This window comes from Panthera pardus, unplaced genomic scaffold (assembly GCF_024362965.1).
Source record: "Panthera pardus isolate Hobbes unplaced genomic scaffold, ASM2436296v1 HiC_scaffold_3, whole genome shotgun sequence".
Classification (NCBI taxonomy): Eukaryota; Metazoa; Chordata; class Mammalia; order Carnivora; family Felidae; genus Panthera; species Panthera pardus.
This window is the reverse complement of record NW_026526876.1, coordinates 42,605,642-42,623,041: the sequence shown is the minus strand read 5'-3', so window position 1 is coordinate 42,623,041 and position 17,400 is coordinate 42,605,642. Positions and strand designations below refer to the sequence as shown.

Here is a 17,400-nt window from a genome sequence, read left to right as displayed (position 1 = left end):
CAAGACAACGTATTAGCGTTCTCCTTGCAAAATGTGACCAAACATCTGTACCCGAACACTGGGACACAAAAAGGCATTTTGGTGTTGTCCAGGATGGCGCACAGTATAGAGCTGGATTCACATGTTTAAATGGAATGTTTCTGTGTACATTTTTAATGGAGGGTTGTTTGCCACAGATGGATGAAGCAGGGAGGAAAGTCATAAATCATGTCATTGTAGAAGCTCTGAAAGGCTTGGGAAGACCACATGGCACTAGAAATACTGCTGTGGTCATTTCTTTAAAATATGATCTGTCCCATATTCTTACTTTGATATTTAACTTAAAAATTTTAGTTAACATGCTCATCACACGTAATTTATATCTGCAAAAACCTTGAATTATGGATTTTTTAAAAGGATTACTACAAAGGAACTATTTTTAATGATTAATTTTCCTTTTATTCTAATAGGACATTTTAATATTATCTCTTTTAAGTGTCCTCTTAGCTCTTCATATTATACACACAGAAATGAAGTCCAAGGCCAAGAATCCCAAGAATGCTTAGCAAAATATGATATTCCTATGTAAAAGATTCTAAAAACAATACACTTAAAGCCACTGTGCCAAAATATTGAGTTGTTTCTCAAGGAATATTACACTGATGTTTTGTAGGATGTTAACATACTCAGCAAATGAGGATTGTCTGGTCAAATATGTTTCAAAATGTTGGGTTAAAGAAAGATTCTTAGGCATCCTTACTATACTAATAAGCTCTATGAACTTCCAAGAGAAGAAACATAATAGGTAGTTGGTTTTGCAAACTTACTTGACCACAGAGGTCATTTCCCCCCATAGAATATACCGTAAGTGGTAAATGCAGTCTACAAATATTTCTTAGAATTTGGTCTTGCTTCTCTAGAGTTTATCATCTCAATGTCAGTTATATTGTCCTTCAGCTTATATCCCTTTTAAAGGTTCCCTTCTGCCATCAGGCCCACTCTGGCATGGCATATAAGGTCCTCAATGACTTGTACAAGACCAGATCTTAACACTCCTCACCTGGAGCTTTATGCTCTCAAGCTGTGGTTTTAAATCCTCTTCTTATCCCTGTGTACCTGAGAGATAACACAAACTCAAATCCATTTGCAGTGGGTGGAGAGTGGTGCAGAGTTCCTTAAGAAGTGTATCTGACTCCCTGCTGATCTCCAGAAGTAGGCATGCATAGATAGAGTTTGAGAAGTGACTTTTTTTTTTTGGCAACCTTTTAAAAATTTTAAACCATTCTGAGTTCATAGGCGGCACAAAAACAGACCAAGGCCTGCATGTGGACCACCGGCCATGGTTTTCTAACTCCTAAATTAGAGGAAAGCATAATCCAGGACATCCAAGACTTCCCACAAGAAGTACCACCGCAGAGCAGTGCCTGGCGGGGGCTCAGTCAGTTAAGCATCCAACTTCGGCTCAAGTCATGACCTCACGGTTTCTGGGTTTGAGCCCCATGTCAGGCTCTGTACGGACAGCTCAGAGACTGGAGCCTGCTTCAGATTCTGTGTCTCCCTCTCTCTCTGACCCTCCCCCACTCATTCTTTCTCTCTCTCTCCCCCTCTCTCTCTCTCTCTCTCAAAAATAAACAAACATTAAAAAATAAACAAAACCCCTCACTATTCTCTTTGCCCCTACCCCTGATCCCAATGTATGATAAACAAATTTATATTACAGCATCTAAAATACTTTATTTAAACTGGTTGTTGACCAAACAATCTTGCTTACTAGACATAAGTTCCCTGGGGACTAGGCCAACCTCCTGGCTTCTATATCCTTTACCACACTGTCATCACTCAATATGCTTGTTGAAAGGATGGATATAGAGACAACTTGTATATACTTAAAACAATTAGTGACTGAGGCACCTGAGTAGCTTAGTCAGTTAAGCATCCAACTCTTGATTTCAGCTCAGGATGATCTCATAGTTCATAAGATTGAGCCCTGCATCAGGCTCTGTGCTGACAGGCCTGGTTGGGATTTTCTCTCTCCCCCTGCCCCTCCCCTTGCTCTCCCTCTCCCTCTCTCTCTCTCCTCTTCTCTCTCTTGCATGCACACGTGTGCTCCATCTCAAAATAAACATTAAAAAAAAAAACAATTAGTGACTAGTGCAGATTGTATACGACCAAGGCTATAACTGATTTAATGTTGTTAAATTATTTGTTGTGAGAGAATAAGAACCATGTCTAAGTTACTATTACATTTTTGATAAAATCATCCTGGCATGTCCTTGCTAAGTTTAGAAATCAACTGAAAATGAACTAGATAATATTAGTTATTCTTACAGCCTTGAGATGGAAGAAACCTTAAGAGACGGTGTGACTGACTGTCCATGAAATCATACTACACCTGCAGAAGCTCTATGTCTTCACGGTCTTCAGACCCAGGAATGTTCTCCATCAGTATGGCAGACATCACTCTCACATTCATTTTTGCCATATCCAATTCACTGTGCAACTTTCCAATCTGTGGAGAGCAACACAATCACAATGTGACACATAAAGAATGGTTACCCTGTTTTCTGCTACCAAGAGGACATCTGCTAGTAAAGTCTTTTGCAAAATTTAATATTTTCAAATTTATATAAATATCTAATTGTTTTATAAATGTACAATCTATTATCTTCTCATTTTTTTAACACTTATTTACTTTTGAGAGAGGAGAGAGAGAGCACAAGTGGGGGAGTGGCAGAGAAAGAGGGAGACACAGAATCCGAAGCAGGTTCCAGTCTCTGAGCTGTCAGCACAGAGCCCGATGTGGGGCTTGAACCCACAAACCATGAGATCATGACCTGAGCTGAAGTCAGGTGCTTAACCAACTGAGCCACCCAGGCACCTCAACAATCTGTTACCTTCTAAAAGGACTTGAGATCTCTCATAATAAATCTAGACATCTGCTTTAAGAAAGTCAAAAGTGAATGGAAAAAAGTCAGATTAGAACCAATATGGAGAAAGGAGAAGGTGACTGTTACGGGAACCTGGACAAAATGGCAAATGTCAGCAGCAAAACCAATGGGAAGAAAAAAAATTAGCATTTTCTAGTTCCCATGGTGTTAGAAAAGGGAGGAAAAAAATCGAGAGAAAAACTTTTTTTCTTCTTGCATTAAATTCTAAGAGAAATCAATCACATGGATTTTTATAGAATACTGAATAATTCAAAGTTTTAAATGATAGTTCCCTTATAGCAAAACATAAATAAGTATTAATAATAACTGGTTATCTGGGTCTTTGATAAACAGATATAGACAACAAAGTAAATGTAATTCAGTTGGCCCAGTTAATGCTAGAAATAAGACTACCACTTACCAAAGTCTTTGGAATGGTATATTATAGACAGTCCTAGTAGGATCAACAGGAATCAGCTAGTCAACACAAGATCCATTCCACAACCTAGTCTCCACAAAGACAACCACTAACCAAGCACAATGGTTAAGAGCTTGGGCTTTAGAATCAGACAGAATCCACAGGATTCATTCTACTTAGAACTGAACCATGATAAGTCACATAGTATCACTAAGCTTCAGTCCCCTCCTCTGTAAAGGGAGGGTAATAATGTGCCTCCCTCCACCAGCCAATGTGAAGAACAAACAAACTGCATATGAAGTGCTGATAACTTAGAGTCATCAATAAGTAGAGTTGTCACTGTTGTTACCTGTTCTGGGACCAATGTAATAGTAGAGCTCTTGGGAACAATCACAGTAGGAAGAACTGGTGCGGATGGAACAGATGATGGCGGGTTCGAGATGTGAGCGGTCTACCAATGTGAAATATGGAAATATTATTATTGGAATTAACACAGCCACCCCAAGCCCAGCTTTTCTATTCAGATGGCTCAATTGCTCCTCTCCTGGGTAGAGGGTGTTGGCCCAAAGTCGATTGTCAAGTGTCCAACCTAACCAGCATTTTGAGAACAGTACTAATAGTGTATCCATAACAAAGTATTCAATAAAAGATGGCTATTACAATTATTAACTAAATTACAATAAATAAAGTGCTCTTAGTTTATACCAAGAATCTACAAGATAAATTGCCATGTGAGATTATTGCCCTCTCTTTAGGTTTTTAAAAAGAAATCCTAAATCAATTCTTGTCAAGTCTTTTTAAGCCATGACTGGCAAGACATCTCCTTTCTCCACTAATGAATGCTTCCCCGAGGCAATGCCTCATTTCCAACCTTGAGTGGAGAACCCGAAGCACAGGGCTCAGGCCAGTGTTTTGACATTAGGTCCACAGAAGTCACCTAGAAATCTTGTAAATATGGGGAGTTTAATTTAGCCGACAGTAGAATATGCCTAACATGCTCCCATATTATATATACCCCAAAGCACATACTGAGCAATTGAGTAAGAGGTCCTAGGCCACTACTATATTACACTTTGGAAGAAAGAATAAAAGGGGTGTGGTGAGCAGACTCATGCAGGTAAAAGGTTGGGGCAGGTGGCTAGGGGCCAGGGAACAGCCTGCACAAGTAGAAGAGTTAGCCTTCAGGACAAAGCCTCCACAAAGATCAGACTTCAGGTATACACATGAACTACTTTTCCATCAAGGCAGGACTCCTCAATCTACAGAAGGGAAGAAGGACTGTTTTTCACACTGTGGAAATTACAGCAAGAGCTGAATTATAATCAGTACTCAAAGTGTTACAAGTTCAAAAGCTAATCTGCAAAAATTATTTGCAAACTTGAGAAAGAACATATGTGAATATCCAGAAACTCTTCCATAGACACAGGATTAATAACAAGTTTGACAGATGACTCCCCATGGTGGAGACCCTTGCCTGTCTAGCACAAGTTCTTTCTTTTGAAAACGGCCCCCTCCTCTAGTCTACCCAAATGATTTCCCTCTGGAGCCACCTGTTCTTATATGATCTCAGTTAATTTGTTCAGAAGCAGAAGACTGACCCATGTTGGTCCCTTTTCCAAGGTTTCTAAGCTTGGAATCTGAAAAAGTTAAAGCTCTAACATGAAAATTTGAGAGCTAGGTCTACTATGTGGGAAAAGATAGTCTGCAATGAGAAACAAGTAATGACATTTGAGTGCCTGGTTCTCTGTTTTAAAGATCCAGTTAACACCAACTTCTTGTGGCTTGGTTATTCTAGGAGATATTGCAACAGCCTTCTTATAAATCCATCTTTTTGTTTAAGTTGGATAGAGGCAGAGTTGTCCCTTTCTAAGAGAAAAGAGTCATATAATAGACTATCTTATTCTGTAGCAGTTGAAGAAGGGCCTCCTACCTCTTGTCTTGCTGTTTCAGCCTCTGCATCTGAGGGAGGAAACTGAACACCTTTCTTAAGAAGGTCAAGGTACACTTCTTTCACTTCACTTACATCCACACCTCCTGGGAAACCTTGTGACCAAGTCTGAATTCAAGAAATCATTCCAGAGTTAAAACAACAGCAAAATCAAAACACAATTTGTAAGCTGGAGACAGAAAATGAGAGATTGACAATTCTGTATCCTCCTAAGAGAAAGTTGGTTTTGAATGCCATGGACAAAAAAAAAAGTTTTCAGAGACTAAAATAATAATAAATTTTTAATCATCAGATTCCCATGCCTCAGCATTTTAATGAAACCCTGGAATAGGTACTACTGTTTTTTGCTGTACTGAATCCAGAATAGACAGATTCTAAAATAGCATCAGTAGGTCCTTTGCCAAATAACTTTGAAAGCAGTCTGTTATCTACTCCAGAACAGTTTCCCTATCTGCCAAATAAGTATACACATCACTCTCTTATCAGACACGAATAAAACAGAAACTGAGAAAAAGTACAGAAATAACTAAAAATTCTTCAGAAATAGGGCACCATCCAATACCAATAAATTACTATTACCTGGAAAATAAAAGAGTGAGATGCTTTCTGGCTCAATCCTAGGTTTGTAAAAGGGTCACTAGACCGATCAGGACGTACATAATTACAGTTCTAATCTTAGAGGCCTTCCATCCCATAAGGCATACAATAGACTTACCTTAATGAAATTCAAGATTCTATTCTGAATGTCTAAGGGCAAGGTGTATCTGGGGTTCAGCAGCTTAACCAGACTATCTTTAACGAATTCCTTCTTCACAATCAGAGACTGGAAACTTGGACCACAGTTCTGCATGCACATGTCAATAAGCTAAATTAGAGAGAAAATTTAAATTTAATTATATCTCTCTGGCAAAACCACCCTCCTACATAGAAGGTAAAAATCGCTAAGTAATGATTTCCACCAGCATCCTAATTAAACAGAATTTACGGTCTACTAAAATAGATGATAAAGCATGAGGTTCTAGGAATGTGAAGAAGTAAAAGGCATGATGTAAGTGCTCAGAGGGACAGATTTCTTGGGGAGTCGGGACACAATCATCAGAGCATTAAAACCATTAAATACCAGTACTTGGTAGTAAATGCTAAGGGCCAAATGTAAAGTGCTACAGACACATGGGCTACAGACTGAATGACATTTGTCCTAGTTTTTCCAGGGAAGTTCTGGTATATTCTTGTTGTCCCAGCTTTACTAATGATCTTTTTCATTCTCAAAATTGTCCTGGTCTGGATGATAAATTACACAGTCATCTTAGCTACAGACCTTTATGGACAGGTAAATTAGGGCCAAGTGATAATTTAGGGCCAGGTGGTTTTAAGACTTTTGGAAAAAGGTGGTCCTAAGTTGGGCTTTGAAAAATAGTTAAGAAAAAATGAATGTAGAGCTATATTCTAGGAAAGCAAATGGTATCAAAATACATACATACATACATATAGGTGACAAAGCATAGGAGATCTCAGAAGGAAAATGAGTACTCTGGTTTGTAGGGGCTTCTTCATGTGGGGAGACTTCATTGGGGAGGTAGGGTGGATAAAGTCTGGAGCAGCATCATACAGACTATACAGAAACGCATGGCAGTGAATGAGAAGAGTGTGGCCACTGCACTAAGAGGCCAGTGAAGGGTCCTTGTTTGTCGCCATCACACCTCTATTCTGAACTTGAGAAGAAGGTTAACGTGCACAAATCCTGTGGGAAGGTGTTCAAGCAGCACTCTACAGCAGGCACCTGGAAGGACGGAGAATCCAGTAGAGACCCACTAGTACAGAACCAAGGCACAAAGGCCTAAACCAGGATGATGTGGGTACGAGGAAAGGGAAGGAAAGACTGCAGAGAATCACAAAAGTATAACTTTACAACCGATGTTTGTAGGAAAAGGATGGCTGAATGTGAAGTCACTGTTATTCTGCATGAGATTCATGGCCCCTCGAATGGAAATTTGGAAGTGATTGGAGTAGTAGGCTTGGTCTGTGGTAAAAATTAAGGAGCTGAAATTTAGATATTTTGAGTTTAATGGTACCAGGGACTGAATGTCTGTGTCCCTCCCAAATTCATAGGTTGACATACCTAATCCCTAATGTGATGTGCAAGTGGGTCCTTTGGAAGAAATTAGATCACAAGGGTGCAGCCCTGAGCAAGGAGATTAGTACCCTTATAAAAAGGGACAGGAGGGGTGCCTGAGTAGCTCAGCTGATTAAGCATCTGACTTTGGCTCAGGTCATGATCTCGCGGTTTGTGAGTTTGAGCCCCACATCAGACTCCGTGTGGACAGCTCAGAGCCTAGATCCTGCTTCAGATTCTGTGTCTCCCTCTCTCTCTGCCCTCCCCCACTTGCACTCTTGTCTCTGTCTCTCAAAAATAAACATTTAAAAAAATTAAAAAACAAAAATAAACATTAAAAAAAATTTTTTTTAAAAGGGACGGAGAGGATCTCTCTTGGGCATTAGAGGAGGCAACAACAAGATGGCCATCCACAAGCCAGAAAGCAGACTCACCAGCCACTGGATCTGCTGGCATCTTGACTTTAGACTTCATAGCCTCCACAATGTGAGAAATATAGGTCTATTGTTTAGCCAGCCTATGGTAGGTTTGTTATAGCAGCCCAAGAGACTGAAGGCAAAATAGATGGTGAGAACATTTGAGACATTTAACGGAGAGCTGTACATGCACATTTGCAGCTCAGAAGGGATGGAAGCCTCACGTGAGAAACCAAGGCTGTGTTTGGGGAGCAGGGAAGAATGGCTGGAACACTGGGGTTCACCAATCACACATGCCAGAAGAAAACTCCATAAGGACAATCAAAGATCAAAGTGCAACTAATGGAAACTGAAGCATAAAGAGAACATAATATTGGTAAAGTCAAAAGAGGGCAGTTTCCATAAGGATCACATGTCAAAATAGCTAAGAATAGGACATGAAAAATACTCGCTAGGTTTGTGGATTAGTGGGATCATTAGTCACCTTGGGGGGTGGGGGGGTCCATTTTCAATCAAGCAACATAAGCAGAAGTCAGGCTAAAAAAAATGAGCTGGTATTGAAGAACTAACTGCATGCAGAAAGCAGATTTCTCAAAGGGATCTAAAAAAATTAAATTTCTATTTTCCATGCTGCCACCTCTCAGGTTAGAGAGGTCACAGAAAGCGTAATGTGACTGGGAGAGGCATGATCGTCTCTGCAGAAAAGCAGCCCTGAAAATGGACTCTCCACTATGCTCTGTGCTGGGTCACTGGAGTGCCAATATACAAAGAAGGTATGAGAGTTGTGGTTTTAAGGGCAATGTGGCTAAGAAGGCAATCAGAAAACTGAACACAGGTAGCCAGCTATCTGAAGCATGGAAAATATTTAAAGCAAAGGAAAATGAAAACAAAATCCAAAACCTACCGAGATAAATGAATATTTTAGAGCAAGTTATTTAGAGAAAATTTAAAGAAGTTGCATAACAAATGAATTTTTGCTTGATGCACTGTGGTGAGTTATTAGGTGAAACACGGAGAGGAAAAGTACCACTAGTTCAATGGGAATTTGTACAAATACTTCATTCAACCCATTACGCAGTCTCATTAGACAAGATAGCCTCCAAGTATCACTTTCCCTAATGGTGAAACGAATGGGGAGTTTCTTACTAAATATTTCACAAACCGATTTTTATCTTTAGGATCACTGAGATTTGATGGTAATGGGTAACATTCCCAGGAGGTTACATGCATAAAATTAGACAGTCAACATAAAATGCTGACAATGTTAACATATGGAGATCACAAATCACGGCCCTTTTTGTTTTCCCCATCGGAATCTACAATTTCAGGACTAATTACTTCTAGCTCACCTCTTTCATTATGTCACCGGTACCTCTTTTCACCCCAGAGCCCACAGAGATAAGCAATAGAACCTATTGTGCCAAACTGGAAAAATACCCCGCTTTTACACATTCTGAAACTGGGCTTTGGTACAATTCAAGCGTTCAGATCATGTTCAGATAACCTATCTCTGGAAATAGACACCATAATCTCAGGTGGGATAGAGAACCTAGAAGCCAAGGGACCAAGAGAGACTTGGTAGGACTAAAGAGTAGGTCTCACTAATCTCCTTTTGTGCTGGACTTGGCAAGTTGTTTATCCTTCCAAGCCTCCGTCTTCTCATCTGCAAAATGAGCCATAATACCTCGCTTTAGAGACTTCTTGTAAGGCCTAAATGAAATATAATGTATATGAAGAGCCACACAGATAGCAGGACCTTAATAAATGGTAACGATTTTGATCATCTGTTCCCATGGATAATTTCCTATCAGGAGAGAATATGTTGACTAGCAGATATAAATATTCTTCTTAGAAAAACTGGAAGAAAAAGAGCTACTTGGTAGTTTTATTTCTTGCAATTTCTAAACCAAACATAGTAAACCAGGCTTTGGGGCCATCCAGAGCTGAAGACCCCACAGAGGTATGGCCATCCCAGGGGATGAGCTCACCCTACAATGAGCTCCTGGATAAACAGATACATTTTACACAAATTCTGAAGCCCCCACAACTCACCACCTAGGTGGTGTTCCACAAAGGCCTATTAATTAATTGATTCCCAGGAACCTGTTCAACCACTTTCCACTTGACAATAATAGTATCTTGCTGAGACTTATCACAATGGTCGCTTTCAAAGGGCTAGCCTCTGGCTAAGAGTTATGAAGTTTGGTAACAAAATGCTTTTTAAAAAACCAATCTATTGGCTTCTTGACAAAACTGCCCCACCAACTGATGGTAGGAAATTGCAGTGTAGTCCAATCCCATCAAAGACCTAATCAAGATCAGCGAAGTCCATGGAGAACCCAAATGACACATAATTCAAAGAACGTTTATAATTGACTTTGACAGGCTCTCATCACTTCAGAGTAATAAAATGGAAGTGTCACATATGGGCATCCATTCTTAAAGAATTCATTGGTAAACATGTAATTGCTTTGACAGACACTGGATGATTCTTTCTGTGGCTAATTTCCCTCATAATTAAGTCTGGCTTAAGTTAATATTAAAGTCTGTTCTGAAGCCGTAAACACCTCTGCAACGCAGTGAGTAGTCGGAAATGAAGTGATTGGGGCAAATCTACATGAAGCTATCAAGAGTCAAAGGCCTATTTAAAGAAAACCCAAGAAGTAGGTACCTTAATGAACTCTGACCTAACAATGAGGGGCTATTCTGACCCCCAACCCATGACTCCCCCCTCCCCTTACTTTGGCACAGGTTTTAGATTTGTTTGTTCTCACATTCTGGTATGGAAAACACGAGGTGGAAGATGTACAGTTATCAGAGGTGGAACAGGTAATGGGAACAGGCAGGTAGCTGGTAGTAAGGCTTTAGATACCGAACTACCCAAAGGGAAGAAAGAGTGGGAACCCAAAGAGAAATGGAGGGCCAGAAGAGACAACACTCTAGAATAACCTCACCTTCTCCCCAGCTCATCATCAGAAAAGGGAACCAGGATGGAAACAGAGAGGGAGATAGGGATAAGAAGAAACCACAGAAATGCCAAGAAGGCTGGGCACAACAGAGAAAAAGACACATCCAGCATATAAACACCTGTAAGAAGGTGAAATAATACCACAGGCTGAAACATAGAAGGTGGCATACATTTATCTTCTCAAGCAAGATGGCAGTTTTCTTCCCTTGAAACTCAAACACTGGAGCTGTGGTCACCTCAGTCCCATAATCCTCTTGATAAATACTCCCAGAGCCCCTAAGGGGAGGGTGATACTGGCTGATTAGGTCCTTAACCTTGTGGCCTGGGGCTTGGCTGAGGTAAACAAAGGCATGCAGGAAAAATGAGAAAGCTACAGAGCTCACTCTTGGGCAGCAGGCAGGGCTTACAAAACCTACCTTAGTGAAAAAGGCAACTCACTGGAAGTGACTGAAGAGATCCTATGGCCCAGGATGGGGGTAGGGGGTGGAAACGGGAAGGCATCCAATAAATGCCCACACCCAAGTCACAGACAGTAAGGTGTACAGCACTCTTTAAATGAACAAAGAACACTCTCCAAATTATACCACGCAGGGGAGGTTGGTTGAAACTTAATGAGCTGCCAGCACCTCAGAATTCCACAGAGCTGTTCAAGTGAGGTAAAAAGCTAACAGGGAAGCATTTTTCAAGACTTCAATTCTCCCCATGGGTAACACATAGACAGACTTCTTGACTGGATCAGTGTCTACAAGTTTTGAATTACCAGTTCCCATCTCCTGAGCAGGAAAAGCTGATTTTCCAGGAACACGCTCTCCACAAAATTAAATGCTATTACAATCAGCAAAACTCTCTCAATTCTGCAATTCTCAGTTTTAATCCATATGGTAAATAACTTTGTGCTAACCTATTATCCCAGAATCTGTCTGTCTGTCTATCTATCTATCTATCTATCTATCTATCTATGTTTCTTTGTTTTGTTTTGTTTACTCCAAACTAAAAATGTGACTATAGCTTGGGAAATCCTAGAGTCTTAATCATAATATTAAAAATACTTACTGACAAGGTAAGCTGGATTTCTTTATGATTGTAGTTTTTGGAAATCCTTTTCTTCAAAGCTTTTACTGCATCTTTTGGCCTATAGCAATAAATACAATGGAATCATCAATTTAGGCATTGCCAAAAATAAGAAGTCTCTGAAAATCAATATGCATCGTGGAAAGAGAAGACCAAGATCCTGGTTCTGCTGTGTGACCCTGGGCAGATTACTTAACTTCTCACACCTGTTTCCTCATACACGTAGGCAGACAATACCATCTACCCCCTTAAGAATCAAATAGAATATTTACATACCAGTATTCCTCAGAAAACACTACACATGAAATGTATTCATATCCATATCCTTCTATAACTGCACAAAACTGGTTTATAGGAAATGTAATTTCCAAAACAATGAAGGTTACCATTTTTAAGACTATTTCCTGAGCACCCTAGAGGGAAGGGGATATAGGAGGAATTATAACTAAGTAGGTCAGCTTCTGATGGGCTACAATTTTACATTATAAAAGGAACAATTATGTAGAAACAGAGGGTCAAAATTTACTTTGATGCGATTGAAAGGTACGGTAAACTTCCAGTTAGAAGATCACTTCTTGGGAGATGTAAAGTATAATATGATGACTATAGTTAACACTGCTGATGGGATACCTGAAAGGTGTTAAGAGTAGACCCTAAAAGCTCTCATCACGAGGCCCCCAATTTTTTTTTGTTAACTGTATGAGGTGACAGATGTTAACTTATTGTGGTAATCATTTTACAATACATACAGGTCAAAGCATCATGCTGTACACTTTAAACTTCTACAGTGCTGTTTGCTAATTATAGCTCAACAAAACTGAAAAAAAAGATACAAATCCTTTTTACATTACCTTCCAATTTTGTCTGTGTTTGCATGGATAGAATTCCTATTATAGGACAATTACATATGCTTACCTAGAATTATAACTATTATAAATATATAGATATTATATGTATTTCTAAAAAGTCATACATAAAATCTAAGATTAAATGCTTAGAAAAGTTTAAGAATAAAGGTACTTTTTTGAAAGGAAACATTTTACTTTGAGATTCCCTTTTTGTATTATCAATGAAGAAATTAGTATTATCAGTGAAGAAAAGGCCAGAGGAACCAAATATGGTAAACAAGATGATAGGGAAAACACCATAAACACCTTAAAGTACAGTCAATTAATATAACCAACAATTACGTATAATGTTTTCTTCGTCAACAATCAACATAAACTAGACTAAATCTTTTTGCTATCAGTTATCAGTTTAATGTACACAGAAAAAGTAACAGAATTGTATCCCTTATAACAATCTGTAATTCAGACTAAATTCACAAAACAGTTGACCTTAATGATTTTATTTAAAGCTTCAATTCCCTAAAGTTTAAAACGTTTAACAAAAGCACACCATTTAAGAACACAGCATGAACGTGGGCCAGTTGACATTAAGAAAAAATTGTCTCATAAACAAGGAGAAGAAAAAAAGGCTGCTAGGTTAATTCCCGGTTAATAATGACAATTGCCTTGGGGCGCCTGGGTGGGTCAGTTGGTTAAGCATCTGACTCCGGCTCGGGTCAAGATCACGTGGTTTGTGAGCTCGAGCCCCGCATCGGGCTCTGTGCTGACAGCTCAGAGCCTGGAGCCTATTTCAGATTCTGTGTCTCCTTCTCCCTCTAACCCTCCCCTGCTCACGCTCTGACTCTGTCTTTCAACAATAAATAAATGTTAAAATATATAAATAAATAATGACAATTGCCCAGGACAGGTCACCGGTAGGAGTTTACTAGCTTCTGGATAATATTTTTCAGTTACAGTAACATAAAATACTGGCAGAGCAGGGGGAATTTCTAAAGAAGGAAAAACTTCTCCTTTCTTTGAAGAAAAAGGAATTTGAGCTTCACAAAGACAAAATTTGAAACTACTGAAGAAAAGGCAAAGAGAAAAATTATAATGGATTCTCAAGTATTCCACACACTGAAATAAGCAGCCGTCTTAATGTTTCAACTAGACACACCTTCAAAAGATAGTGGTGCCCAAGGGGTGACGAAAACACTCAAGAAAACCAAAGAGTGTTCAAGAGAAAATGTGTTGTAGTCCTGACGCTTCTTATCAGAGGTAAACTCGTGCACCACACACTGTACTCACCCATCGTGGGTAGTGTTAATTATGTCACAGATGTGCATAAACTGGCCCCAATCTTCAGTCTGAACTCCGGCAAATGTAGCCTTTTCTGCAAAGAAAAGCTCTTGTGTTGAGTCTGAGCTAACACAGAAGAAGAAATGTCTGACCTTCCCAAAATAATCTGCTTGGGGTTTACTAGCAAGTACCATTAAGTTTATATTACCAAAAGACAAAAGAGATTTTTTTTTTTTTTCTGAGCAATTCCCAGTAATTCAGGAATCAATCAGAACTCAAGTTCACAGTGCTGCCATTACAGCAGTAATGGACCTATTAATAAAAGCTACAGGCACAATACTCAGGTTGCAGGGCCAAGACAGGCCAGCTAAACCTCCATCTGCCTGCCTGTCTTTCTGAGGACAAGCACCTGTTGAGTGGTGCACAAAGTGAAGTGCATAGTGCAAAGTATTTTACCTTACGCAACTTCATTTAACCCACTGTTACAGATGACGAACAGAAGTTTAGAGAAGTTAAGGAAATTACCTAAGGCTACACAGCCAGTACAAGGTAGAACTAGCACTCAAATTTCAGTTATTTGATGTCCATTTTTATTTGCTTTTTTTTTTTAAGTCATTTAGTCTCCTAGAGTGGGGGAGGGGCATACTGAGAAAGAGGGTGATCAGAACTACTGAAATTGTATGTGTCCTTGAGCATTAGAGCAAGGTCACTCCCAGCACCTTTACTAACCAAAGCTGCACCAGGCAGACTAGAGTGCTTCTGCACCTGGAACTCCATCATTAAACAATCAGATAATTTTCCCTCTCCAGATATTCTTGGTAAGAATATAAAATGCCATCTGGGAAGAGTAACAGAACACAACCTAAATGAGCTCAATATATTTCCTTCATGGGAGGAGGAGATCCTCAGCATGAAAACACTAGGTCTAGGGGGAATGAAGAAAAAGTTAAAAAGGAGAATGAAGAGGAAGGAAGAAAAGGGTTTGGTTGGAAGAACCCCAAAGCTTAGTCTGTTTCCGTATCTAGGAAAAGTACCATTTGAATTTGGCACTCCATCGACAGAGCTGACCAACTTTGTCATTTAGACACCTACTATTGTTCCTTCTGCCAGATTCCTTGCTCCCATTTCAAGCGCTTCCTCCTACCTTCCCTTCTTCCTAGAAAACTCCTACTCACCCTTCAAAAGCCATGACAAAGTCAGTTTCTCCCGTTCCATAAGTTTTGTTTGACAGTTTTCTTATATTGCAAGGGTACTATATTGTAGCTACTACATAATGTGTCTGTCTTACCTACAAGATTGCTCATTCCGTGAGGGTGGGGACCATGTCTCACCCTTGCCTCATCCAGATCCAGGTGTATAGCTGGCAGTCAGCAAATATTTACAACATTAAATCATCAGCCTATGAAGACACAGTCCGAATCTATATCCACTCAAAGTTCATTTTAATGTCCGATAGGGATATAGCCAGCAACAGTTTAGAAAGCATCTCCCCCCTCGGTGATGGTTACTTTCACCCCCTTATGAAGATGTGGGAACTAAGGTTCAGGACGGGTGGGGTGTTCCCCACTGTTAATGGAGCTGCAGTCAAAACTGCCCAAATCTGAGCCTCCTTACTGTAACCACCTGGTTCTCAGGATTTCGTCACCCCACTAAGTTCCTGACATTATATTTAGCATGCTTGGTTGGCATCCATAGGCACCGTGCCACACCCGGTTCCCCGAGGGAGGCGTTGAGAAGGGAGGAAGGGAGAGGGCACTGGTAAGGCAATCCAGTCGCTGGTTTCTGCTTCCCGGTACGTTATTCAGAGTACAGCCACAGATGAAAGGAAGGAGTTAGGCAAATACCTGCGTGGTGCCTCCAAAGGCCTCTTGCGACCCCGACTGTTCCTCCGCTCCCGCTTCCCTCACTCCAGTGCTGGGCATTTTCATTCTCTTTGTTTACTCACAAAAAGTAACTCAGCTTGTTAAGGGCTTGGCGCCAGAGAGGACCGATTTAAAGGACCTGCCTCTCACACAGAAGTCACATCACTCAACCTCCGCGAGGCTTCTTCCCTCTTCGGTGAACAGGTCAGAGCCACACTGGGCCCTCGAGTGGGCGTACGATATGAACAGCTTTCTCCTGGCACAGAAGTTTACCCTCTCTCCTTGCAGAGGCCCAAACACTCCACACCTGAATCACGTGCGTGATTCACCTGTTCGGTTACACTTTCCGGGGAGCACCAAAAGGGAGGTAGAGTTTGAGGAGGGGTTCCAGAGGGAGTCGGCCACAAAGAAATGCTTCGAAGGCGCTGGGTGGGATGCGGGTGCCCTGGGAAAGTTGCGGGCGGGGGGGGGGGGGGGGGGGGGGGGAGGAGGGGGGAGGGAGGAAGGGAAGGGTTTCCTCCAAGTTGGACCAGGCCGAGAATGGAGTCAAGCGGGAAGGGGCCCCGGGCCCCCAAAGCCGGCCCTGGCGTCTCTCTCCCCTCCCGCCCCGGCTGTTTACCTATGAGGTGGCCCACGGAGGTCGCATAGGGATCCCGGTGACTCTTCCCAAACGCCATAGTAGCCCCACCGAGCCGGGCCCAGGAAATCCGCCTCCACCGCTCTCGTGCTCCCGACTCCACCCGCTCGGTGCCCCTGGCTCCTCCTCTTCGTCCGAGCGCTTCCCGGGCTCGGCGGAGGCTGCGCGACCTGCCCTGCCGCTGCGGGGCGCCGGGCACCCTGCGTGGGGCGCGGGGGCGGGGACACTGGGCGCCCGCGCACCTGCCACGTGCCTCGCGGGACCAGCGAGGAGGCGGCGCTGCCAGCTCCAGGTGGCGCGGGCGGGCTGTGGCCGCCGCGTGGAGCCCGCGGGAGGACTCGCGGGACGCCGACAAGAGACCGAGGTGGGCTTGTAGCCCCTAGGAGCCGGCGGCCCAACGGCCACAGCCTGGAGATTAGAGACCCAGGCTCTGATTTCACCGCTTACAGGACAAGTTGCTGCTGTGCTCTGCGCCTCTTGCTCCGCTTTGTAGAGAAGGAAATAATCGGGTTAATAACGCAGATCTGAGGATTATTGTGAGAATTAGGGATATAAACCGCTTAGCTCAGTGTCTGTCACCACAAAATAAATATTTAACCACTGAATGAATGGAGTAAGTAGAAATCCTTACTTTCCACCCCCACCCTCACCCCAGAGATCCTGAGGAGGTGTGTTCCTTGCCCTTTAAAGGAGGTGATAAATAGGAGGAGGGATTGGCTTCGAATTTAGGGACGCCCCAGGACCCGGCGGCCTTTGTCTCGCCTGTATTTCCTGAGGGACCACAGGGCGCCTCCATGAAAGCTGTGGGTTCCTGACCCTCCCTCCTCGGAGTTGTGTTTTCCAGTAAAGCTGAGGAGAGGGGTTTTCCTCCTGCTCTGGCAGGGAGTGGGTTTGGCTTCAGGACTGCTTTGGAATGTAAATCTGAGCCTGAGCAG

General features: G+C 41.8%; 1 protein-coding gene across 1 annotated transcript in view; it reads right to left on the bottom strand.

Moving 5' to 3' along the window:
• The window catches only part of TOM1L1 (target of myb1 like 1 membrane trafficking protein), a 45,955-nt gene extending 29,283 nt beyond the window's left edge, over positions 1-16,672 (bottom strand). Inside the window, exons 1-7 of the mRNA XM_053893091.1 lie at positions 16,448-16,672; positions 13,976-14,060; positions 11,823-11,901; positions 5,988-6,137; positions 5,255-5,380; positions 3,674-3,775; positions 2,372-2,488 (exon numbers count right to left, since the gene is read on the bottom strand). Of these exons, the coding sequence (XP_053749066.1) occupies positions 2,372-2,488; positions 3,674-3,775; positions 5,255-5,380; positions 5,988-6,137; positions 11,823-11,901; positions 13,976-14,060; positions 16,448-16,505 (717 nt within the window). The 5' untranslated portion in view covers positions 16,506-16,672. The remainder of the gene's footprint in view (positions 1-2,371; positions 2,489-3,673; positions 3,776-5,254; positions 5,381-5,987; positions 6,138-11,822; positions 11,902-13,975; positions 14,061-16,447) is intronic.
• Between the last annotated feature and the right edge of the window lie 728 nt (positions 16,673-17,400).